This window comes from Lycium barbarum, chromosome 12 (assembly GCF_019175385.1).
Source record: "Lycium barbarum isolate Lr01 chromosome 12, ASM1917538v2, whole genome shotgun sequence".
NCBI lineage: Eukaryota > Viridiplantae > Streptophyta > Magnoliopsida > Solanales > Solanaceae > Lycium > Lycium barbarum.
The window spans coordinates 91,917,082-91,945,020 of record NC_083348.1 but is presented as its reverse complement, the minus strand read 5'-3'; the positions used below and the strand labels follow the sequence as shown (position 1 = coordinate 91,945,020).

Here is a 27,939-nt window from a genome sequence, read left to right as displayed (position 1 = left end):
ACTATGTTCAAAACACGATTAATATAACATTGTAGTTTGTGCTCCGTATCTAAAACTTTATTATATTAGTGTTGCTACGAATACAAAATCGGCAAAAATTTATTAATATTTTTTAAAAGAGAAAACTTGTTTAAAAGGAAACTATTTCCCTCTCTTTGAGATAAAACAATAACAATATTTAAGCATCAGTTGATACTTTCAATTTTAATTCGATTAATTTAAAGGTGTAAAATACTTATTATTTTTTATCAAATTTTGATTTGGATAATTCTAATTCAAATTATTAAATTAATTTTACATGTTTAAAACGAAACAAAGTAGAAATTGATTTTCTATTTTAACGAAGAAATACTATTTTTTAATTTTTGGTAAATATTCTCGGTTTAGCTCATTTTACTTGTCATGTTGTCTTTTGCATGGTTTTTTAAGAAAACGCCGATTAGAATTATAATCTGACTAATTTACCTTATTAATTATTTGATCTCCATTTGATATTTTTTTTTTACGACATTAATCTCTTTTCACATTTATTAGAGTAAGAATAAAAATAAAAAAGTAATTAAATTCTATCTTATTTTAAAATATAAATATTTTAAGTATATTTATTTTAGTAAACATAACAAATAAATGACATGGCGGAATAGCAAATACAACAGTTCAATATCTAGATTAGATCTCAGGCTAATATAAAAAAAGAAAGATTTGTATGGTTTGGCTACTTAACTTTTTGAAGAAAAACAATAATACGGGGTCCATGTTTTTTGTTGTACAATAATTTCATTTGCTCTCACTAATGGATTGATACGCATGTGGCAATGAATCCATCATTATTGACTTAATGGGATACTTTGAAAATTACATCAATATTGTTTGATTTTTTAATATGAGATGCACTTTTTTTTTTTTTTTGGACATTATTAGTTTGCACTATTATTATGCACATATATATATACTATGTTCAAAACACGATTAATATAATATTGTAGTTTGTGCTCCGTATCTAAAACTTTATTATATTAGTGTTTGCTACGAATACAAAGTCTGCACTTTTTTTTTGACATTATTTGTATTTTTAATATGGGGTTCACTTTTTTTTTATTTTTTTTATTTTATATTGCTTGATTTTGTTAATATGGGGTCCACTTTTTTTTCCGTGAATATATATATATATATATACTATGTTCAAAACACGATTAATATAACATTGTAGTTTGTGCTCCGTATCTAAAACTTTATTATATTAGTGTTTGCTACGAATACAAAGTTTGCACTTTTTTTTGACATTATTTGTATTTTTAATATGGGGTTCACTTTTTTTTTTATATTGCTTGATTTTGTTAATATGGGTTCCACTTTTTTTTTTCCGTGAGTTTGTTCCACTTTTTTTTTTTTTAAATATTACTTGGTGTTGTGTAGTATGGGGCCCGCTCCTTTTTTTTTTAATGGATGGACGACGAAGCATGGGTCTAAACCCATGCTTCTATATAGTTTTGATATTGCTTGATTTTGTTAATATGAGGTTTATTTTTTTTTTTCCATGAGTTTGGAGATGGTGGGTTTCACTTTTTTTTCCTCTTTTTTATTTTTTTTAATATTAATTGGTGTTGTGTAGTATAAGGCCCACCTTTTTTTTTTAATGGACGGACGAAGCATGGGTTTCTATATAGTTAATTTGGTCTAATCCCACTCTATGTGTCATTTTTTTGCAGTTTATTAATAAAAAATTAGTAAGCCGACTTCATTTGTTTGTGATTGAGACATATCTGTTTTCATATTAATAAAACTAACCACCTCCCGTTTGGTGACGTCCTATGTGATTTACGCCTTTGATTAAATGTTTTTTTTTTTTTCTGGTAATGGTAGTATCCCTGGCGCATTGTTATTTGGTGGTTTTACCCGTACAAATTTCATAATCTTCAATTAATTAGAAATTTAATGGAGTTCAAAGTATTATAGTAATAGTAGTAATAGTTTTCTCACCACAAACATTGTTGTTATCGCAATGATATCGACATGTCAAAGTCAAAAACCAATGGACGCCATGGGACGTGCCATTTAAATTTCAAATTCAACTTGCGAAACATTACATACAATTTTGAATATTCATGTTTTTCATGTTCAGATGAATACTTGTTTTTTTGTTGGGTTGATCAGTTAATTAATCTAAGAATAGAATCCACACTTTCCATTTTGTTCTCTCTCAGTTTGCTCCTGTTGTTTTAAAGCGACTTTACTTCACTACCTGTTGCGAAAGGCTCACTCATTTCGAGCTGAAATTGGAGTCCGGAGCCTAAAGGGTATAAAAATACACGGTTTTTTATCAAAAGGGGATGTCCAAAAATTTATATACCAAAAGGGGTATATCGTGGGCTGATCCACGTTATACCCCAAAGTTTTTCACGAAAAATTTTAAAAAAAAAAATTGAACGCATAACGTGGATCAGTCCACGTTTTACTAAATATATTTGTAAAACGTGGACTGGTCCACGTTTTACCAATAACGTTTTTTTTTTTTTTTTTTTTTTCGAGCACTAAAAATTTAGTAAACTTTTTTTTTTGTAACACTTAGTGTGTTTTTTCATACTTTGATCAATAATTAATCGTGCGTGAAGACTCCGAAACGTCAATATTTTATATAGAACATGATATTTTTTTCTGCGTACAATAATGTAGGCTCAATACATCAAGGATATGTAGACGTTCGGATCGTCATTTTAGGGGTTGAAAAGGTGCCCGAAGTAAGTTTTGTTTGAAAAAACTTAGTGCTTTTTCATACTTTGACCAATGATTAGTCGTGTGTGAAGACTCCGAAACGTCAATATTTCATATAGAACTTGATATTTTTTCTGCGTACAATAATGTAGGCTCAATACATCAAGGATACGTAGACGTTCGGATAATCATTTTAGCGGTTGAAAAGGTACCCGAAGTAAGTTTTGTTTGAAAAAACTTAGTGTTTGACTGTAAGGTTATTTTAGTCAACTTTATATGTCGAGAAAATTAGTCAGCTTTATTTTCAAAAATTGAAACCGCAGAAGTGAAATTGACATTCACAGCTACATTATCCTGGGATTTTTACGTTGAAATATATTGCGTATCATCATCTTATAAGTAAATAAAACTGAAAATTTCAGGACAATTTGGGAGAAAATTGAAATTGAATGGAATAAAAGGTGTTTTTTCAAAAATCGGCTCGGCCAAACCGCCTATGGCAGTTTGTCTGCGTAAATCTCGAAAAAATACGCAAGTTAAAAAAAAAAAACGCATAAAAAGGACGTCCGAGCGCAAAGTTATGACCATCTAAAGTTTGACCACTTTACAACTAGTTTTTCTCCCTATATTTTTTAGAATTATATTTATATTCAAAATAATGTTTTGTCGTGATTAAAAAATAACACGCTTAAATCAAAACCTTAAAAAACAAAACACTTAAACCTTAAACAAAACTTACTTCGGGTACCTTTTCAACCGCTAAAATGATTATCCGAACGTCTACGTATCCTTGATGTATTGAGCCTACATTATTGTACGCAGAAAAAATATCAAGTTCTATATAAAATATTGACGTTTCGGAGTCTTCACACACGACAAATCATTGGTCAAAGTATGAAAAAACACTAAGTTTTTTCAAACAAAACTTACTTCGGGCACCTTTTCAACCCCTAAAATGACGATCCGAACGTCTACATATCCTTGATGTATTGAGCCTACATTATTGTACGCAGAAAAAAATATCATGTTCTATATAAAATATTGACGTTTCGGAGTCTTCACGCACGATTAATTATTGATCAAAGTATGAAAAAACACACTAAGTGTTACAAAAAAAAAAAGTTTACTAAATTTTTAGTGCTCGAAAAAAAAAAAAAAAAAAAAAAAAAAAACGTTATTGGTAAAACGTGGACTGGTCCACGTTTCCACGTTTTACAAACATATTTAGTAAAACGTGGACCAGTCCACGTTTTACAAATATATTTAGTAAAACGTGGACTGATCCACGTTATGCGTTCAATTTTTTTTTTTTTTTAATTTTTCGTGAAAAACTTTGGGGTATAACGTGGATCAGCCCACGATATACCCCTTTTGGTATATAAATTTTTGGACATCCCCTTTTGATAAAAACCGTGTATTTTTATACTCTTTAGGCTCCGGACTCCTTTACTTCACTACCTGTTGCGAAAGGCTCACTCATTTCGAGCTGAAATTGGAGTGGGGATAAAAAAGAAATTTGTTGCCAAGTTTGTTTAGGGTTGGGACCAATTGACAAGTCTCTGATATTTATTAATCCAATTGCTTCTATTTCTTGGGTCAATATATATTTGAGTAATTAAATTGACCTAGTGGCTTTATTAGAGAATTATTTAATCGACTACAAGAACAATTGGGGGAGGTTTACAAGTGAGATTGTAGGTATACAAGTGTAAGATTCTGAAGCAAAATTTATCTGCACCGAATGATTACACTAAATCAATGAATTAGCCTTAATAGTTTTAAAAAGAGTGAATATATACTATCACTTAACTATGGTTATTGATAAATTTGTACATGAGACATATATATGGCTTGCATTTATTGAATTATGTGTAAATTGCTCAAAAAGTACAAAAGATCCTTCACTCGCATTTCATCATGCCACTCTCTAAATTTCTACGCACATAAGAAAATTTTAAAAAATCATCTTGTAAAATTTTTGACAACTCAAATTTTAAACAAAAGACAATAGAAAAGTAACTTGACCAAGAAAAGAGGAGAAAAAGAACCGACGTGTAATGTGTATATAAGCTAAAATCTAAAAATTGTTGGGAAACAAATTGGGGGAAAAGATACTCCGTTTCAAAAAGATTGTCCTCCATTCCTTTTTAGTCTGTCCCAAAAAGATTATCACCTTTCTATATTTAGAAACAATTTAACTTAAGCCACACAAATATCTAAGACTTGTTTTGGACCACACATTTCAAAAATCTTCCTTTTATTTTTTAAACTTTATACCAAATTAAAAGAGAATAATCTTTTTGAGATGAAAGGAATACAAAAATGCGTCCTATCCTGTCCGTAAACTTTAGCACTGCCATATTCCGGACAGGAATCACAATCACTACTCTGCAAAGCCTATTCAGAGTCTTGCCGAAAACAAAAGGAAATGATATATAGTCTTGACCAAGGGACAAGGCTATGGACACAAGCATGCACTTCTCTTAGCCTTTTTGTTTCCCGTCCACAACGTAAGCTGTGTTTGCTAGGGAGAAAAATTTCCTACCCATATTTTGTTGGTCAAATATTATGAAAAATATTTTTTATTTGGGAAAACAAGTCCCTTATCGAAGCTCATTGTCTTTTCCTCACCTCCATCTCTTGATCAACCTTGATCCCCGCCTCACCTCACTCCCATCAAATAGTATTTACCTATATTACAATATAAATGTTTGAGATGATATATTTATTTACTTACCTACCGCCAAAAACTAAATAAAACAATCACTTATTTTTCAGAAAATATTTTTCCTATATTAAACACACCCATAGTGATCTATTTTCTGAATAACCAGCCTAAGGAGACGAAATAGGAGTTGAGAGAAGTTTTCAGTAGCCCAGATCTTTCCACTAGAAAATCTTTTTTTTTTTTTTGCGCAGATTGTCCTTCATTTGTGATGGTCTTTAATTTTTGTCCTTCGTCTAATACTCCGAAATTGTGGATTTGAATCCCAGCTCAGTTAAAGGAAAAAAAAAAGGAAGGCAGAATTTTGCAAATTCTGGCCATGCACAAATTCTGCCTTTAAGGTCCTAGTTCTGCCTGCATGGGGCAAATTCTGCCTTAAGGGACCACCATTTTTAGGGCCAAAAGTTAAAGACCATCCCCAGCGAAGGACAATTCTGCAAATTGGGCCTAGAGAATTGTCTTGGCAGCTTGGTGCAATTCTTTCGGACTCGAAACAAGCATTTAGGTTGGGCTTCCAAAAGGTCATACCCAACTTTCCAGTCTTTCTTTACATCATAAGTCAAGCTATTAGAGTTAAACACATAAATAGCACAACTTTTAAAATTCTTCAAAAATAACAGATTTTATACCTTTATGATATATTTAGAAAAATATTATACCAAAAAGAATCTCTCTAAATTAGGGATTCAATAATATTTATTCATTTTTTATTATCATTTATCTCCCTTCTTTAAGGGATAAACCCATATCTATTATATTGATTATCTCTCTTCTTCAACAGATAAATATCTATCTTTATCAATTCTTTTTCTTATACACCCCTCAACTGCTACTACATCTTCTTATTCATTTCTATTTTTCCTATTGGCGGTTGAGAGTTTTCAAAATTTTGTGTGAGGCTAAGGTTATAAAAAAATAGATTGAGTTATATTAAAATAATTATTACAAAATCTTTTAAAAAATAATATTTATTAAAAAATAATATATCCAGCAAATTCACAACAGATTCGAAAGAGAATTATTATATTATGTATATTGCATATATGAATATTATTTGTAGCACATCAAATTATACGAGGTACAAAAATTTATCACACAAGATATAATAAAAGTATACGTGGTATATGAAATGTATACGAGGTTTAATAAAATGTATAACAAAATTATACGAGGTATATAAAATTTATTATACAAGATATAATAAAAGTATATGTGGTATATGAATTGTATACAAGGTTTAATAAAATGTAAACAATATATTAAAAAAAAGCTTATACAAGGTATAATTAAATGTATATAATATATAAAAAGCAATTACAGAAGAATTCATAAATATTTTGTATAAGTTTTTTCTGATAGAAATTTAATTTTAAAATATTACTTATATGATATTTATATAATCAAAGGAGCTACAAGCGTGTATATGCTTAAAGTATTATGTATCATACAATTTATATATATATATTAATATTTTTTTTACCTTTTATATGCATTTAATAGGGATGAAGAAGTTATGGTATTAAAACTAGATGTGACCGATTTGGAAGATATTACTAACAAAAAAGTAGGAACATGGGAGGTTTCCTTATACATAGGAAATTGCTTTATTATAGAACTCTTAATTAAAGTGCTACTAAATGTTTACTGCATCTATTTGTTAACAATATGTAAATATTTTTATATTCTTGTCTACTTACGTTTTTTCCCCCTTTCTTTATGTATCCAATTAACATCACCAAGATCAATTCTTCAAGCAAGTCACACAAATACAACTTTTTTAAATGGTAATTAAAAAGATTACAAAATTACTTTCAAAAAATAACATAGATACAACTTATTCAAAATTTGAACTTCTTAATTACAAAAATACAACTTTTTACATTCCTAATATGTCAATAATACTTAATTTTAGGTGTTACTACCATTAATACATATCCACGTTTTACTTTCTCTTTCTTTCAAAATCATCCCCCCCACCCCACCCCACAAAAAAAAAAAAAAAACTCTAAAAAGGACATGAGAGATAATGTAATTTTCCATATTCCATCTACCGTTTTAAAATGATTTTTTTGTTCTTTCGTTTCGTCCTCTTTATTCTTTTTTTTTCTTCACTTGATGACTGATGCAATTTTTTTTTTTTTTTGTGAGCAAAAGAAATTATTTGAATGTATTAATATTAAGAAAACTACACAAAAATATATGATATATTGTATAACAAAAGTACATGAAAATATACCTAAAAGCATATGGTATATTCAAATTGGCAAGTTTAACTGAAAATATGACAACAAAATATCTGTGGATATAATAGTAGAAATTAATATATCTAAGTATGTATATTGCATATACCTAATATATGAATATACACTCTGCGTGCCAACCAATTGTACTTTATGTAACATATATGGTAACAATATACAACATATAGATAGAATAATATATATAACAGATACTACAATAATATACTTGTTCATGAATTAGAATTATTTCTTGGGTTAAAATTCATGAATTAGCTTGCTAATAGATTGTGCTAGAACTTTTTTAGGTAAGCACTTATTGTGTTTTTATATGCATTTAATTGTGTTATCACTAATATAGGGAATCTCCTATTTTTGGATTTTTATTTATAGCAATAATCTTCTTGTTTTTAGCTTTAAGTTGCACAATTTGTAATATCTAAATTAATTATATATTATATAATTAACTCTTTTATATCTTGTTGTATCTACGAAAGTTCCCCTTTTTTCTCTTCTCAACGTCACGGGAGATCTAGGACATCTTGGGCTAGTTTTACAATTGGGCTTAGGTGTTGTTTAAGAAATTTCATTTAGCATTTATCATTTACTATCCACTATGTTTTCTAGACTTTGATATTTAACTACCTTTGTTATTCTACGTCGTTAAAGCGCGGTTAGCAAGTAAATTGTCTATCCACTATGACCCAATACTTTGATATTTAACTACCTTTGTAATTCTACGTCGTTAAAGCGCGGTTAGCAAGTAAATTGTCTAGTTAAACAGATAACACTTTTGGCTTAGTTTGGAAAGCCCTAGGTATGTTAATTGAATCCAGAGTACCTATGGAGTATTATAATTGATGTTCAACAAATTATTGTCTATAAGTGGCCATGAGTTATCACGTGTATTGCCTCTGTGGAATCGACACTGAACTCAATTGGTTTTAAATGGTGCTTCACAGCTAATCGAAGGCCCTGCATACGAGTGGTTAGTTCAACAAGATTTTTGGTCGTATGAGGAAGTCCTTTCATGTATCCTAGCACCCATTGTCCTCGACAGTCTCTTATTACTACCCCCCCCCCCCCCCCCCCTCTCGATTCCCCCCTTTTCCTGGATTGCCAAAGCATGATCCATCCGTGTTAAGTTTATAATATTTAGGGGCTGGAGGTTTCCATTTAATGGAGATTCTAGTTCTAGGAGTTGCTACATGATTATGCCTACAAACTAAGGAATATTCAATTGCTTGGCCATAAAGATGCCTGATCATACCAATTTTTGAAAAGATTGTTATTCCGGTTATACCCCATACTATATAGGGAAGAAGTTTACCCCAGCCGATCAAATTGTCAAAGTTCAGATTCTTGATGTTGTTCTAGTTATTCATCAGTGAGGCAAGGTTGGTGAATAAGCTAATGGTGGCATTATGTGTGGAGTTGTGTTGAACAACTTGCTGCCACAGTAGTCTACTAATGCCACGTATGAAGAATATATGATTTATATCTTGCGTAGGATGGCCACATTGATTGCAAGCAGGGTATATGTTAAAGCCAATGGAATGAAGATAGAAGGAAGTAGGGATTCTGTTATAGTTGAACAACCAGAGGAAATATTTGATCTTATTAGGACTTCTTAATTTCCAAATCCATTTAAAAGTCTAGTTAAGCTCCATGGGGGTATTATTTATAAGAGAGTAAGCACTTTTGGTGCTAAATTCCCCACTGTTGGAGTCTCATGTGGTGAAAATCTTCTTCATTGCTGAGAGTATGTCTAAAGGTATTTTTGATGATATCCTTGATGTGTGAAGGTAAATCAAAGGATAAAATGTCAAAGTTCCACACCCCATTAGTCTGAACATCAAGGACTTTATAGTGTTCTTCATCGCTATTAGTCTGATGAGTGATGGGTGTAAATTATTCATGTAATTTTATACATAAAAAAATAAGTTTTAAAATAAAGGATGAATAATTATATCTTATTCTCTCATATTTTCTGACAGAATTTTACAGGAAGAAGAGTACTGCAGAAGAATAAAGAAGAAACGAATTGTCAAAGAAGTAAGCAAAGAATTCAATAGGTGCAACCACGAATTCATAAGTCATAACCGTGGAGTTTTACATGTGGGAATTACAAAAGTCAACATTGGAAGAAGTTGTGAAATCCACGGGTGTCACCGCTTCATACTCACACCCGTCAAGTGTTGAAATCCACGGGTGTTACCTCTTCATACTCACACCCGTCAAGTGTTGAAATCCACAGGTGTCACCGCTTCATACTCACAGCCGTCAAGTGTTGAAATCCACGGGTGTCACCGCTTCATACTCACAGCTGTCAAGTGTTGAAATTCACTGGTGTTGCCGCTTCATACTCACACTCGTCAACTGTGGGCATCAAGGAAAGAGTTGCAAAATTCACGTGTGCGACTACCGTTGTCATACTCTCACCCATCAAGTAAGGTCACGGATGTGAGCACTACTTCAAAGAATGCATTCGTAGGGGGAGACACTACATTCTCCTATAAATAGAAGCATCACTTTGCTTACAAAGGATATAATAGAATCCAATCTTGAGAAAGACATAAGAAATAGTCTTTGCTCTATTTCTCTTCTTTTTATTTTATATTTGTAGGAGTAGTATTTTATTTTTAATTTCTTTCTTACATACTTATTAATGGAGTAGTTTCTTTTCGTTAGGATAGTTGAAGAAACTTGGTATGATGTTATAATATTTTCTTTACTTTAATTTTTTCATGTCTTGATATTCAAATCTTTGATCTTGCTTCTTTTAGTCCTAATTCTCACGTATGGATTAATTCAAGCTAGTTTATCGATTCAAAACTCTCAATATTATTTCTTTTAGTCCTAATTCTCACGGAGGGATTAATTCAAATAATTTTGTTAGTTTAAAATTGTTATCTTATTTCTTTCGGTCCTAATTCTCACGGAGGGATTGACTCAAATAAGTTTAATGATTTGAGGGGTCTCTATCTTATTTCTTTCAGTTTTAATTCTCACGGAGGGATTGTTTCAAATAAGTTTAGTGATTTTAAGGGCTAATCGCAAGAGGTCTTTATTCCTCATAACACAAATCAAGTTAAATAAGTTTTCCTATTCTTCGTGGAATATACTAGAATAAGATTTTATTATAATTGTGCCTAGTGGATTCAACGACTCCCAACTCTTTTCTTTTTAATTTTTCTAATAAGTTGTTTGTTTTCTTTTTAATTTCAAAACCTCTCCTTTCATCAATTTGATTCTCTCAAATAGTAACCAAGACAATACGTATCTGTAGCCTAGGTGGTTCCAATTTCTGTGGGACGATATCTTAAACTATACTAGAATTTGACAAAGTACGAGCGAATTTTCCTATGCACTTTGGCCTCGTCAATGAGTTTCCTAAGAGTAGTACTATTAGTGATCCAATGATCAGTCGAGAAGTTAACCATATTCCCTTTGTTTACTACCCATTGAGCACCTTGCCTACAGTACTTATACTCTTCAAGGATGTTCTTCCAAGTTCTAGAGCATTGATTAGTATTAGTGATCCTACAGTTTCTGGCAATTAGAGTTGAAACCCAAAGGGAATCAAGCTTTTTAATGGGTCTCCAAGTCAAACCTGTTAGAATAGCCTTGTTTTGACTTCAGCCTTCTGCATGCCCAGTCCTCCCTCCTATTTGGGTCTAGTGAGAGTTTACCAACCTACCAAATGCATCTTTTTTATATCAGCAGTTGTGGCCTAAACAAAGTTCCTTTGGGTTCTGTTGATTTGCTGGGTAATCTTAGTTGCAAGCTTGATGTATTGCATGAGAGAATGCTTCTTAGGGTTGTTCTACCAGCTATATTAAGAAATTTAGTTTTCCATCCTGCCAACACTAGTTTTTAGGTTATCAAGGATGAATTGGTAATCAGAGTTTTTTGGTTTCTAGTGTATAATAGAAAAGCCTAGGTACTTTACAAAATTTTCATTAGCCTTGATACCAAGGCAGTTCGAGTAAGGTCTTTGTTAGTGTCAGTGCAATTTTTGGAGAAAACAACTTTAAATTTTGCATAGTTGATCTTCTGTAGATCCGGTATCATAAGTCATATCGTTTCGACTTTTTCGGGAAAATCGGTTTTCCGGTATCTAGGAATGGTTTATGCCATGATCAGTATAGGTGTTCTTGGATTTGTTGTTTGGGCTCATCATATGTTTACTGTGGGCTTAGACGTTGATACCCGTGCCTACTTCACCGCAGCTACTATGATCATAGCTGTCCCCACTTGAAAGATAGAAAGACCAGTGCCTGGCCTGCTACTGCTTCGGAAGGATAATACGATGTTACTACTCTCCTTCCTGCTTGTCATTTCCTTTTTAAAGCTGCTCATTCTTCAACCCTAGGATGTGATGACCAGAGTACAGATTAAAATTATTCGAAATATTGATAATAGTATTGCGGTTTTTTAAATTGGCCCTAGCAAAGAAAGTGAGGTCATCAGCAAAGAATAGATGGGATAATTTAGGCTCATTCCTATAGGTGGATATAGGAAACCAATTTAAAAGATCAAGTTGGTGGTTGATGTCTCTACTACGTCTTTCCATGCAAAGAATAAAGAGGTAAGGGGATATGGGGTCTTCCTAACTAATACCCCTTGTAGGTTTAAAGGGGTCAGTCTTACCCGCATTAACAAGAATGGATATAGAAGAGGTAGATATGCAGGATTGGATTAATTGAATAAGTTCATGAGGAAAATCGAAGTAGAAGAGGGTATCTCTAATAAAACACCATTCAATTCTATCTAAGGCCTTTTCTAGGTCAATCTTCAAGATTATATTAGCATTCTACCCTTAAGAAGGTTGAAGTAATTAATGTATTCTTGAACTATGATCGCATTATTAGCAGCTCTTCTTCCAGCTAGGAAACTAGCCTGATTGGGCCCTAGAATATTCTAGAGTAAGGGTTTGATCCTACGAACAATGATTTTAGTGATGATTTTGTATTAGGTATTGCATAAACCTATTGGCATGAAGTTCTTAAGCATAATGACATTAGCACATTTTGGGATAAGGCAAAGATAGGTTTGGTTAATGTCTTCCTCCATTGTTAGGGTACTGAATGTTTTTTTTGTAGAAACTTATGAGAGGGTGAGAGACCGTAGGCCAGAATTTTTGGTAGAAGAAAGGGTGCATTTCATATGGGCTAGGAGCTTTATAGGGGTTAAAGGAAAAAACAGCTTGATTTATTTCCTTGATGGTCAGGGGTGCCCAAAGCTGGTTTTTTTCCTCCATGGTTAGTGATCCTCTACTAGATGGGTTGGTAGAGCATTTTTGGGGGGAATCTAGCTGGTCAGTACTGAAAAGATTGATGTAGTATCTAGAGATCGCTTATTTCACAGCACTTGGATCATGGATCTAGTTGCCTACATCATCCTTAAGAGTGAGAATCCTATTTCTCCTTCTCCTATTAATGGTGGAGGTGTGGAAGAACTTAGTCTTAGAATCTCCCTCAGTAAGCCAAGATATTCTAGATTTAAGTCTCCAGAATTCAAACTCTTGTTTAGGATTTCAGCATAGTCATTTTGAAGAGTGACTTTCAAGTTCTGGAGGAAGGAGTTGTAAGGGTAACTATTAGATTTCTCGATTCCCTTTAGTCTTGCAAGAATCCTTTTTTTTTCCTGAAGAAGTTATTTCCAAAGACTTCCTTGGTCTATTGGATGAGCTTTAGTTTAAAGGAGTTGGTGGAAAGGGTAAGGTCTTGGGAGTGTCTAGAGTAATCATTGAAGTCAAGGTGCCTACACCACGTAGTTTCTAATCTAAAGGGTTTGTCCCTGTTATCATGGATGGTGTTGGATAGTCTAATTTGTAAAGGGCCACTATCAGAGCGAGTTCTAGGCAGATGGGTAATAGTGGCCTCTGGGTACATGTGGATCCATGCATCATTAGCAAAACACCTATCTAGTCTTTCTAGAATGAGGTCTTGCTTATTTCTATATCGTCCAAGTAAACCTAAGTCAACTAATTTACAGTTGACTGAGGTTTGGTTTTGTCATGCCCCGAACCATGGCCTGGGCGAAACACGGCACTCGGTGCCTTACTGCATGTGACCGAGCGAACCACATGGCTTGCTGAATCATCATGAGGCATAACATGAGCGGAATTTAACATGAATGCATGATGAGCCTTTATAAAATGCAATAAGTCATAATAATTAATCAAAATACTCGTTTAAACATGAGTGTGGAAATAACATGAATGAGCCAAAATGGCTATACGACTCCGAAAATGTGACATGACATAACTGACTTGTCTAGTCTATGAAACCTCTAACATAAGTCTGAACATGAAAAACATACTCGCTGGGACAAGGCCCCCAGCATACCTTAGATGCATAACTAATCATAAAATAAAGAGTTGACTAAACCTCGAATGAGATGGGGCTCACCAATAAGCTGATACGAATGCTATCCTACTGAGCAAATGCGTCATCCTGTAAATTAGTACCTGCATCGTGAAATGCAGGCCCCCGGGCAATAAAGGGGGACGTCAGCACATTGAATGTACTGGTATGTAAAGCAACTGAAAGAAATAACATGAGACATGAAAATAACATAACAAAGACTGAGTTGAAACATGATCATGAACATGAGTACATATACATATATAACACGTGTAAAGTATCGTGAGTAGGGAGAACAGTAAATATAACCGACAACATGGTCTGGTACTTGCGTCCTACCAGCAGAACACTCATACCTTGCCAGGGACATGAGATTTAATAATATTATGAAAGGATCCAGTCATTATGAGAGATCTTCCTAAGCATAGGTGGAACAATCCTCATCCTACGGTGGCTACGTAGTTTCAGGCTGTTTAAAGCCTTCTCGGTAATTAATGCAACTCCCAAAAACATGAACATGTAAAATAAGTGGCACTTGATGCCCATGGTTTTCACGAATATAACTTGCTTGTACATGGATATCATGAAATAACTTGTAAATGTGGTTTCATGAAATAACTTGTATTATGCTTTTATGTATCTTGTATCATAGCATGAAAGTAATTATATAATATAGTTGCATGAAAATTTGTAGACATGTAGGATATTCATGAAATAATCATTTTAGCTAAAACATGCATGCAAGAACCCATGGAATACAAGATATGGGTTTCCATGGATTACGGACTGATTCTCAATAATCATATGCAGTTATTAAGAACACAATGATAGAATAATAGCAATTCATACATAATATAATCATGGACATGAGCCTAGGGGTATCATGAGCATGGTATAGAAACCCTAGTTTTAATAGAAAATCATAATTTATGGATTTTGAGGCGTGGGGAAGAACAATGATGTTCCCACACGTAGATAGTAATTCTACATACCTGGTAATGCTCCAAACTTGGATTAAAGATTTTAACTTTCAAGAAGATTTCCAAAATCTTGAATTCTTGAACCTTGAGATGGGTTTTCTTGAAAACCCTAGTTTAGGAACAATGATTTCTTGCTTAGATTATTAGAGTATATGTTAGAATTGAGTTGGAAGGGTTTGGATTGACTTACCTTGATGTTTTGGATTGTTGCTAGGGCTTGGAATTGTGAATAATGAAATAAAAGAACTGAAGGCTTGAATTTATACAAAAGTGAGGCGGAAATTATATGGACATATTATACGGTCCGTATAAAGTTATATGGTCCGTATAATATGACCATATTTTATCATGGCTGAAAACAGAACATCGATTTGAAGTTTCTTGAAGTACGGACGAGTTATACGGTCCGTATAAAGTTATATGGGCCGTATAACAAGTTCGTATAACATGACCAGTGAACGGACTGCTTTGTAATCCTTCAGTAAAATGGCCATAACATTTTGTACAGATGTCCCCTTTACCCCCATAATATACCGTTGGAAAGGTATTTCAAAGGGCTACAACTTTCAAGAAGGAAATTTTCACAAATTCCTAACGCAAGTACCCGAAAACAGGCCACAAGTACAGACTGTCCTAGACTTAGACGAATTTAGAAGGCCTTAAGAACTTCACGTTTTGGTTTGACTTCAAAACGACTGTTTATCACCCGAGTTCATCCCAAATAGATTAGTATAGCTAAAATATATCACCTTTATACTAGATTCATACATTCATACCTAATTCGAATTTACGGGATGTTACAGGTTTCTTGAAACTCATTTAGCCACAATCTCATTGATGATATGAATGTGTCCATTATGTTGCTTAATTACTATTCACACGTTAATGCACAAAATGGTGACTTTATTTTCTTTGTAACCTCCTAATCATAATTCACCCATATTCTCCATATTTACACCTCTTTAATCTCCCCACTAATACATTCTTTTCATCCAATTCAATTCAAGAATGGATTTTTCAACTATAAATAGTTTGTCATCCTTACCTTATAGGTGTAGAAAAAATAAATTGGAAAGTTCTTGAAAAAGTGAGGAAAATAAAAGAGAGTTTACTTAGTTGAAGGAAGGCATTCTTTTTGTTAGAGCTTTGGACTCAACATCTTGTCCAGAGTTTGATGAGTTATACGATGTGGTCGGGCTGTTGTATCATGGAGGGAACAAGTCAGGAAGATTACTTCTAGACCGGTAAAAATTTGCTGCAGTGGACTTGAATCTCCTTAAAAAGAGCGAGATATCCGTGCCTCAGCCTGTAGATACTTTTATTTCTTCATTTTATTTTTCAATTGTAATTGTAATTTCAGTTGTATTTTCACCAATAAAAATTTATCGATATGATATTTATAATATTTTTGACAAGTGAGGATTGCTCAATTGGTAAAGCACCTCCACCTACAACCGATAGGTCCACAATTCAAGTCACGCTGGAGGAGAAGTGTGAATACATTATAGATCCTCCAAATGAAAAAAAAAAAAAGGATGTATTTTTTTTTGCAACGTCATAACATCTAATGATATAAAAGAAACACGCAGAGGGCAAAATTATCAACCAACATATAAGGCTAGTGAGCAGTATCAACTGTTTGGAATTACTAGTACTAACTGATATGTCATTTATCCGGTAATGTTGCTTATAAATTGTGCCAGTACCATTGGCACGGGAGAAACTTAGGGGTGTCAATGGGACGGTTCGGTCGGTTATTTTAAAAAAATTATATCATCCTAATTTTTCGGTTATTTTATTTTGTATAACCAAAATTAGACTTTTCGAGATCGTCCCATCATCTCGGTTTTTCTTCGGTATCGATATCGGTACGGTTCGGTTAATTTTCGGTCATTTTAGTTTTAAAGTGTCACCTAAAAATACACCTCCATTAAAATTTAACGACACAGACGTCCACAAACCTATTTGTAGTACACCATCAAATAAAGCTTCTATTTGTTTCTTATGAAAATTTAATGTAAAAGCTATTAAAAAAACTACACAAAGTAATTAAACTGAAATGTGTTATATCAAGTAGCAAGACAACAACGATGGCATCATCGCGACGTGAATCCTCACTGATTGACCAGGGAGAAGAATAACTTGTCAAAGACAACAATGTTGAAGTGAGCCAAAACAAACATTAGCTTGTAGGTCACAAAAATCACAACTTGAATTTGATACATATACATCAAGCAACATAGTAGAGGAGACCAAGATGGAGGTAAACTTCTGTTAGTGCTAACTATAACAAAAATGCCTACTTAAATAATCTAAATCTATGACCGTATTACTGCGTATATGAGGTATCCTTTTGAAACTAAATCCAATCAACTAAAGGCCCAAAATTTAGTGGCCAAAATTCTCTATTATATTTGAAACAGAACTTATAAAATATATTTTATTTATTCATTTAACATATTTGTAATATATAAAATATATTTCATACATGTAAGGCTATTCGGTTCGGTTCGGTTCGGTTCGGGAATTTTTTGATTTTTTGTATAAATTAAAAAGACCACCCTAATTATTCGGGATGGTTATAAGCTTAAATAAAAATCCACGATTTTATTGAAAAAACACTATAAATCGGTTCGGTATGGTTAGGTTCGGTCGGTTCGGCCGGTTTTTCATATTTTTTTGACACCCCTAGAAATTGTTATTTGCCCCTTTACAAACTTTATTTTTATGACCCTTTTACAAGAGATCTTCAATTTTCACACAAAAGAGATTAAAAAAAAATATCATAAGAGATATAAAAAAAGTCATTTTCTTCTATTCAAATTGTAAGAGGCAAGGAGATCTTATTTCCTTCATTGGGACTGATCTGTATGATATAGGGTGTGTTTGGTATGCAGGAAAATGTTTTCCTGAAAAATGTGTTCTTAGAAAATAAGTGAATTTCAACTTATTTTCTCATGTTCGTTTGGGTAGTGGAAAATAAGTGAATTTTTTACTTATTTTCTCATGTTCGTTTAATTGGTAGAAAATATTTTCCTGGAAATACCCACCCAAGCCCCACCAACTCCACCCTAACCCCACCTCCCCAGACCACACCAACCCCAATTTGTTTTTTTGAAGTTCTTAATTTTTTTTTCTCAATTTTCTATACCACCACATTCCCTCCCCTCCCCCCCCCCCCCCCAAACGTGACGACCCACACCCACGCACCACACTCCCCTCCCCCATTTTTTTTTTAAAGTTTTTAATTTTCTTTTCTGGGGTTTCTGCACCACCACAACCCCCCCTCCCCCCCAACCCCCCTCTAAAAAAAGTTTTAAAAGTTACTACTTCTTTTTTTGGATTTTTACACCCCACCACCCCCTCCAAAAATTTTAATTTTTAACCACGCAAACTTGCAATTTTTATAATTTTTTTAATAAAGATAAAATTAAATAGGAAGTAGAAAATTCGGGAGGGGGTAGGGGTGCGTGCCGGGAGTGGGTGTAGAGAATCAAAAAAGAAAACTTAAAAAAACAAAATTAATTTTTTTTGGAAGGGGTGGTGGGGTGTCGGTAGGGGGGGGGGGTTCGTGAGGGTGGGGGCTGAAAAAAAACTTTTAAAGAAAAAAAATTTAGGGGGAGAGGGTGTCCATGTGGCAGAGGGGGGGGGGGGGTGTTGGTGTAGAAAACCCAAAATAAAAAATTTTCAAAAAATATTTGTGGGGTGGGGTGCGGGGGTGATGCATGGGTTGCGGGAGTGGCTGGGTTTTGGTAGTTGGGGTGGGTGATGCAAAAAATCAAAAATCAAAAATCAAAATCTTTTTTTTTTTCAATTTAATTTGGGGGGGGGGGGGTTGGGTCGCAGGGGGTGGGGGTGTTGAAAAACACTTTCCGGAAAATGTTTTCCTCCATACCGAACACTAAGCCTGTTATCCGGTTAACCAGACCGGTAACAGGTTAATAAACTGGCCGGTTTCCGATTTACCGGTTTTAAAATGGAAACCGGACCGGACCGGTCCGGTTCGAAAATGTCCAAAACCTCTTTTTTGTTTTTTGTTTTTTGTATAGTATATATATATTATAGTATTTATTAGTATATGAGAAAAGACATTATTTAACACTTGAACTTGACACGAAAACTCACTTTAGCAACTAAACTTAAGTTGTATTTATATACCTCCCTTAACAACTTTCATTTCAATTATTTTCCACCCTAAAAAAATAATACCACTCTCACAATGTGAGGTGTATTACACTCGCGCCACGTCATTGCCACGTCAATGCCACATCATTGCCATGTCAAAATTACCAACACTTCATTTTTTGTTTTTCTTTTATTATTTTCTCTCTTTCTCTTTCTTCTTCTTTCTCCTCATCCTCACCCTACTTTTAGCAACCACTACGCCGCTGCTACCGCCACCGCCGCTACTGCAGTTGGACGAATTGCCCTTCAAAAAAAAATCATCACCGTCATCTTTAACGTACACCCACGACCACCACCATCATCTCCCCACCAAATTTCATCAAATTTCTTTGGACGAAATGTCCTTAAAAGAAAAAAAAATCACCACCACCATCTTTAACCCACATCCACAACCACCACCATCACCTCCCCCAATAAATTTCATCCAACTCCTTCTCAAATTAGTCCCACTTACACTTAAATTCGTCCAAATTGATTGTTTTGGTTGTTATTGTTGGCCATTATTAGTATTATTATTAGCAAACTCATTTCTTCCATAACCATTATTCCATAACTTTATTTTTTGAAAGAAAATCAAAATCAAAATCAAGAAACCAAAAAATGGTGAAAATGAAAAGAAAAGAATGATGAGAATATAGAGAGAAAGAGGGATTTGTGAAGAAGAAGAAGAAGAAGAAGAAGGAAGAAGGTGGTGGGGGCGGGGCTGTGGAGTGAAGAAGAAGAAGCAGCTGGGGGCGGGGCTGTGGCGGGGGGCTGTGGAGTGGGAAGAAGAAGCAGCTGGGGGCGGGGTTGTGGGGGGGGCTGTGGAGTGGGAAAAAGAAGCAGCTGGGGGGGGGGGGTTGGGGGGGTGGCTGTGGAGTGGGAAAAAGAAGCAGCTGGGGGCAGGGCTGTGGCGGGGGGGCTGTGGAGTGGGAAGAAGAAGCAGCTGGGGGCGGGATTGTGGGGGGGGGGGGGGGGGGGGGGCTATGGAGTGGGAAAAAGAAGCAGCTGGGGGCGGGGCTGGGGGGGGCTATGGAGTGGGAAAAAGAAGCAGTTGGGGGCAGGGCTGTGGCGGGAGGGGGGGGGGCTGTGGAGTGGGAAGAAGGTGGTGGGTGGGGCTGTGGAGTGGGAGGGGGATTGTAAAGAAGATGGTTTTTATTTTTATTTTATGTTTTAATTGTATAATGTTTATTTTATTTTTTAATTGTATAACCTTTATTTTATTTTTTAATTTATAATAATATATATATGAGAGTGGGTCCACTTTTTTTGTTTTTCACTCTCTTAATTATTAATATTTTTTTTTTGCCACGTTAGCATTTGGGGTGGAAAATAATTGAAATGAAAGTTGTTAAGGGGGTATATAAATACAGCTTAATTTTAGTTGCTAAAGTGAGTTTTCGTGCCAAGTTCAGGGGTTAAATGATGTCTTTTCTCTTAGTATATTGTAGGTATATTTACATATGTTATATAAGTTTATAAGTAAAGTTTATATATTTACTGACTAACAACATATACGTATATATATATTAAGTTATATGCTTAAGTTGTACTACATATACCTAAAATATACTAAGAATATACTTATATATATCAATATACTTAGGTTATATAACTTATATATATATATATATATATATATATATATATATATATGTTTAAGTAATATGTATATGTATATTTATAACTTATATATTATAACTTAAGTTATTTATAGCTTACGTTTTTTCTAAGTTTATAAATTCGTATTTTATAAATTAAGTATATTTATATTATAAGTATATTCTTAGTATATTTTAGTTATTTTTCAAGTATATAACTTTCTAGTTTTTAATTTAAGTAGATGTATATTATAAGTATATTTTTAGTATATTTTAGGTATATTCCTAACTTAATATAAGTAAAAATATGAACATAAGTAAATAGAAGAAAGCTCAATGAGCCATATATTTTATTCATTCATGGATAACATTTATTTGCAAGTTGTAATTTTTTTTAACTTGCAAATAATACATGAGTTGCAAAGAAATAGTAGAATAATAAAATCACCAATTGTCAATCATTTGGTTAATTTCCGCCATATCATATTTGGTCATGGAGATCTCTTCAAAGTCTTCCATTTGGTCCACTCCACTTGCTATCAAATCTTCAATCTCTTCCTCTTTGCCTTCCACCGCTTTTGAGTTTTAGTTGCGTCGCTCCGATCTAATCAAATCGCAAATGCACACTAGTACTTGCAAGCTAAATCCGGATAATAAGTGTCTATGATCTCCAATTTGTTGTCTTCCTTGGCTAAATGCACTCTCCGAAGCCACAGTTGATATTTGAACCGTAAAAATATTTCGAGTCATTCTTGAAAGTATCGAATGACTTGCCTTGTATTTCTTCCACCATGCTAAGACGTCCAAATCATCTAGTTCCTTGATATCCACATTTGGCTGCGTCAAATAAAGGTGATATTCATCAAAGTTTGCATTACAAGAAGGAGTTGGATGTCAATGTAAAACTTTTAAATGCGACAAACCCGACAAGCCCTTTTTGCTACTTTGAGAACTAATAGGGCGTGAAGCAACGGGTGTAGCATTTTCTTCCAAATTAGAATAATGACTAAAAACTTTTCTAAACTCGGCATCAATAGCGAGCTCGGCTTCAGCTAAAGATGGTTCAACTCCCTCTTCAATTTCTAAAAATGTATAAATTTGATTAACCAATGCTCTAGTATAAGACATTTTTAAATAAGGATTTAAAAGAGAACCCAATATAAATAAAGTTGGGATGAGAAAAAAATACTTCTTAAATTTTGTTGTCATATTAAAAATAACTGCTTAAAAACCGGACTTATATTTATACTCTTGTAAAACTATAGCTATTTCGGCTAAGTAGGCTAAAATACCGGTTACTGTGGGATAGAATTGTCGAGAAAAAGCAAGAGTTGCATTATAAAAAATTTGTAAGAGTTCAACACATTCCTTAACATCCCAATCCGTAATATTTAACCAATCATCATTATTAATATCATATTTGTTGTGAACTTGTTGTATGCGAATCCTATACTCATATGCTTGTTGTAGCATAATGTAAGTGTAGTTCCACCTAGTCTCAACTTCTACTTGAATTTTCCTAGGTCTAAGGCTATTTTCCACACAAGAATTCTTAAAATCTCTCAGTTTTGCCCTATTAGCATTACAAAAAAGAAACGCAACCGCATTTTTAACTTTTTGAATAGAATCTTCAAAACACTCAAGATCATCTTTAACAATTAAGTTTAAAATGTGACAACTACATCTCACATGAAAAATATTTTTTAGCGGGGGGTTTAATTCCCTTTTTAAAAGACCAACCGCCTTTGTATTATTAGAAACATTATCTAAAGCAATACAAAGTGTTTTTGTATAAATGTTAAAAAATCTCATAATAGTAGACATTGAATCCGCTTAAAATTTTCCATCGTGACGTCCTTTCCCTTCATCATATAAAAAAGCTATAATTCTTTTTTGCATAACCCAATTATCATTAACCCAATGACATGTAATAGCAAAAAAATCTAACTTGTTAAGACTAAGACCCAAATCGGCGGTAAAAGAAACATTACAATTTAAAGAATTAAATACATGACGCAAATAGAATATATATTTTTTATACAAATCTATAACATCCGCTCTACAAGTACTTCTAGGAATACCCTCAAATAACGGATTATAACAACGTTGAATGTAAGTAACAAACCCCAAACCCGAAGGAAAGGAAAATGGTAAATAATCATAAGCTACCATTTTAGCTATTTCTACACGCTCTTTTTTCTTTTCATACTTAAAATTTTTACCGGTTCGTGGGTCTATCGTTATTTGAATACCTCCCACATTTGAACCCATTTGCTCTCCCCAAACATCCATATGTTGAAGTCTCATATGATTATTTAGTGTACCGGTTCCACCATCCTTACTAGTTCCTTGCCTAAAAGCAAATACTTGTCCACATATGGTACATTTAGTTGTTTGACTTTCCTTATCCTTAGTCATAAATTTTCAAATTTTAGCGGTTGGCTTACGATTTCTAGGCGGTTTGTCTTGTGTATGTGATTGTACAGGACCTGTATCTCCTATGGGATTTTCGGGGGCTTGTGTTTCATCATCATCATCATCAATTTCATTAAAAGTGTCGGTATAATGTTGTTGCATTGCCTCATGATCTAAAAGTGGATTATTTCCATCAACATCAATAGCTAAATTAGGTGTTTCGTTCACAAATGTTTCCTCATTAAACCCACCCCTAACAATACCACTACTACCGGCACTACGTCTAAATCTCTTCGTCATTATTAAATCGAATTAATTTAAATCACACTCAAATAAATCACAAGAAAATAAATTGCAACAAATTAAATTGCGTAAATTAAATAGCGAAAATAAAGATAGAGTTGGAACGAAGGTACCAAATTGTCGGACTAATTTCCAACAAAGTGAAGGCTGCTAGAATTACAAGTCCACTAAAACTACTTCGAATTTTTGCAAAATCACCAATTCCACCAACAATATTATAATTTCAAAATTAATAATTGAAACTATAATAAGACTTTATAATATTTAATTGAGAGAAATTTAAAGTGGCTAATTGTTGCAAAGTAACTATAATTGAGAGATTGAGAGAAAGAGAAGAGTGAATTGGTGTGGATTAAAATGGAAATGGAGAGGGGTTTATATAGGGGTGGAGGATGGGTTAAAGTGTTAAAAAAAAAGTTTGGGGGATTGGGGGGGCCAAAAGGGGAGTTTGGAACCGTTTGGCAACGACCATTTTTGCAAATGGACCGTTGGCCAACGGTCCAGCCCAATGTCCCAACGGCTACATTTTAAAAAAAAATTAATTCTGACCGGTTTAACCAGTCTGGTTCCGATTTAACCGGTTTAACAGGTTCCGGTCCCAAAAAAATCGAAACCAGACCGGTATGTATTAAACGGTTAACCGGAACCGGTAAACCGGTTCCATTGATTCCGGTTCCGGTTTTACCGGTTCGGTTACCGGTTTTAACCGGTTAACCAAAACCGGTTGACGGGCTTACCGAACACACCCATAGTTCAAATTAAAGAGGCTTTCTCTTCAATGTGTCGAACTGAATTCGAGTACGGGCCATTGTTTCATAGAAGAAACAATCCGCCCATAGCAAGCACTTAGAACTAAAATGAGGTGCAATTTAGCTTTTATTGATAATCACCTACTAAACAACAGAGGTGGACTACAATTCCTTTAGTTACATGAAATCAATACCACAACAATCAACTCTTTGATTTCTAAGACTCTTCTATTGCAAAATGATGATAGAAATGAGTTTCACACAACCAAACAATAGCTTTTTAATGCCATTCAGGCGTTACGTAAAAAGAAAGAAGTGATGTAAAGTTGATCATGCATGCAAAGACCAAGATTAGTTGCCCGTTGAAGGATGATCCTAACATCCCCATCCCCAACAATTGCCCCATCCTCCTCCTCCACCTCCACCACCACCACCTCCACCTCCTCCACCACCACCACCACCACCGCTTCCTCCTCCCCAACCCCAGCCTTCGCCTCCGCCACCTCCACCACCTCCACCTCCTCCACCGCCTTGGCCTCCACCTCCACCACCTCCGCCTCCTCCACTACCTCCACCTCCGCCTCCTCCACCACCACCACCTCCTCCTCTTCCACCTCCCCCTCTGCCACCCCCAGCTCCTTTTCTTCCACCACTTCCTTTGTCATGTCTTCCCTTATGCCCTCTACTTTTTCCATTTCCTCCTCCTTCTCCACTCCCCCTTCCTGCTCCACCTCCTCCTCCCCCTCCGTTTCCTCCTCCGCCTCCACCTCCGCCACCACCTCCCCCTCCGCCTCCACTTCCGCTTCCTCCCCCACCTCCTCCTCCACTTCCCCTACCGCTCCCTCCCCCGCCTCCTCCTCCACCATCAGCATCTCCTCCGCCACCTCCACCTCCTTGACCCCTATTTTTTCCAGCAGTTTCTATGTTCACCATAAATTCACTCACAGAAGTTGTGTTCCTTGCATTGGCATCTCTTAATGCATGCGAATGCTGAGTTATGGAAGAAGTGACATTAGCTTGAGAAAATCTTCCCCTGGTTGGCTTATGATCCACATTAAGTCCATCAGCCAAAAATGAGCTCAGCACAGTTGCAAGTAGTAACAAAGTTAGTGCCCAAGCTGAACCCATCTTCAATGGCTTAACTACTCGAGATTGCGTGGGGATACATTCTTATCCGGCCGGTATTTATACTATTCTAACTATGCCTGCAGTGCTTCTGTGAATATCTTCTAAAGAGCTTAACCAAACAGACAAAGTCCCCACATATGACAACGAACATCAAACTAAGTTCTTCCAAAGGCTGCAAGCAAAAGCAAGGTAAAGAGAACAAGAGGAATATACGAAACTGGACTGATGAACTTGCTTCTGCTTCAATTTTGTCCCCACCAAACAAACATGCTCACTAGTTATACTTCGTCTTTTATTCCCCGCTCTTCACTTGATACAGATAGACATATTATCTTTTGCCTTTTCATCACTACAATAATTTTAATCACGTGGAATAAATTGGATAACTTTACAACAGCGGCGCGACTTTTCCAGAGTTATTTAGCACAATGATATGTATAAAAAATATGCAACATCATTTACATTTTAAGCACTAACTGGGATAAAGCTTCATCATTATATTGATCTTACTTAAGATGTTGTCGCTATTAGAGTGGATAATTCCACTTCTCATTCTTTTGCGGAACATACTACCCAAGAAGAGAGTGTTAAGATAGTTGATGAATGATGGTCATGCATTTATTTTAATAGAGTCACTTATAAATGTCACAAAGCGGCCACTAAAATGCCGTTTATTTGTCGTCTTCGTTCCATTCCCCGATACCCAATGGGTCCTTAAATTCATCAATTAAGATGGTCATGCAGATGTGATTATAACGTTTTACTGGAAATATGGTCATGCAGATGTGATTATAACGTTTTACTGGAAATATGGTCATGCAGTGTGCGATCATTTTCAACTATATAGCCATCTGATTGGGGCTGAGGATCGGACGGATAGTTATGCTTAACGGTTCGGCTTATTGGGTATCGGCTTATAAACGTACTAATCCGCTAGCCAACCGATAAGATATCGGTTGGTTCAGTATCGGGTTAGCAATTATCAGACAGTTATCGGGCGGTGTATCGGTTAAATCTAAGATAAAATGAAAGTTAAAATCACGGTGATTTTGAGTTCAAATTCCGTTATGAAACCAAAGAAGGAGCCACTGAGAGCTGCTAATTTAAGGCATTGGGTCGTTATTAAGTACGACACCATATTTCAATATTCTCTTCTCCAAAACAAAGCAAAATAGTTGTAATCAAAAGTTTTACTATGGAGTCATTGGGAAGAATCTTGCTTTTTCAAAATGAAATCACTCACTATCAGACTTGTCACTGGGTTATGTTTGCTATGAACTATCACCAGAGTTAAAATTAAGTGCAAACCAGATATCATTACCAATGAACAGTACTAAGGGAATGGGTCTGAGGCTTTAACATTTTTAGCGGGTTAACGGTTTATCCAATATGAAAATTGAGTAATCCGCTCCCACACCGATAAGCCGCTAGCTATAAAATATTAATCCGTTCACAAACTGTTAATCCAATAAGCCAATTTTGTGTTTGGGCTATTGGTAACGGTTCGGTTTTGAACAGCCCTACATGTGATCATGCACAATTCAATTAGGACATGCTAGATTATATTGCTGCACGCCGAAGGATTAAGTTTTATGATATTGAACAATATATTTTCTCATGAACTCATTTTTAATGTTAATATAGGCCCAATGTCACGGGCCTAAAATCTAAGGCGGCGTGTGGCAGCGTTGATGGTCTTAACTACCGCTCAATGCTTCAGCCCAACTCTCTGTCACTGGCGGAAGACAGTGAATAACTCTCAGGAAAAACACACACAAGAAGTTAAAGAAGATGAACACAGGTTTTGGGAGGCAAGTGCCCTTTTCTGATATATGCTATAAATGTATCTTTACAAGAATACAAAAGATGAAGTGAGTGAATGACTCTGCCCTCAAGGCTTACACGTTTTATAGATGGAAAATCTGCCCTATGCTATACAGTGGGCTTCTAAGTATGTGGTTGTGCTGAACAGCTTGCTGTTATGGACTTCCAGCTGGCAGGTTGAGTGCTTGCTTTAGCTGGCCAGTGGCCCACGAGCAGAAAGGTGGGTGGCTGGTCTGCCACTCTTGTCCTGTAAGTGGGCGTCCCATTATTGTAAGTGGGCGGCTGGTCTCCCACTCTTGTCTTGTGAGTGGGCGTCCCACTCCGGTGGGCCCTTCGGTAGGCTGACTTTGACTAGCGCCTGGAACTAGTTGCGGACTGACAGGCGCGGAAAAGGGCGGGGCGGTACACTCTCCCTCAACTGTTTTGGCGACGACCGCGGCACCACAGAACTGCAAGAATTCATGGACCTTATCCTTGAATTGCCATAAGTCCTCGTATGCTTCCCATGTAGCCTCCTCGGGCGGCTGTCCCTTCCAATGGACAAGAAATTGAGCCTTCGAGTTGCCCCAACCTTTGCCTCGGACCAACTGATGGTCAATGATGGCTTCGATTTCTTTGTCTTTTGCTGCAGGAGTCTCAAAGATCCTAGCACGGCTGGCTTGTGCTCGACCCTCGTCTTCCTTGTCTTCGAAGTATGGTTTTAATTGACTCGCATGGAAGACGGGGTATA

At 35.1% G+C, this 27,939-nt stretch overlaps 1 protein-coding gene across 1 annotated transcript in view; it reads left to right on the top strand.

Annotated features, from left to right (window-relative positions):
• The window catches only part of LOC132624653 (leucine-rich repeat extensin-like protein 3), a 29,489-nt gene extending 4,267 nt beyond the window's left edge, over positions 1–25,222 (top strand). Inside the window, exon 2 of the mRNA XM_060339397.1 lies at positions 24,745–25,222. Coding sequence (XP_060195380.1) covers positions 24,745–25,155 — 411 coding nt within the window. The 3' untranslated portion in view covers positions 25,156–25,222. The remainder of the gene's footprint in view (positions 1–24,744) is intronic.
• Positions 25,223–27,939: the final 2,717 nt, after the last annotated feature.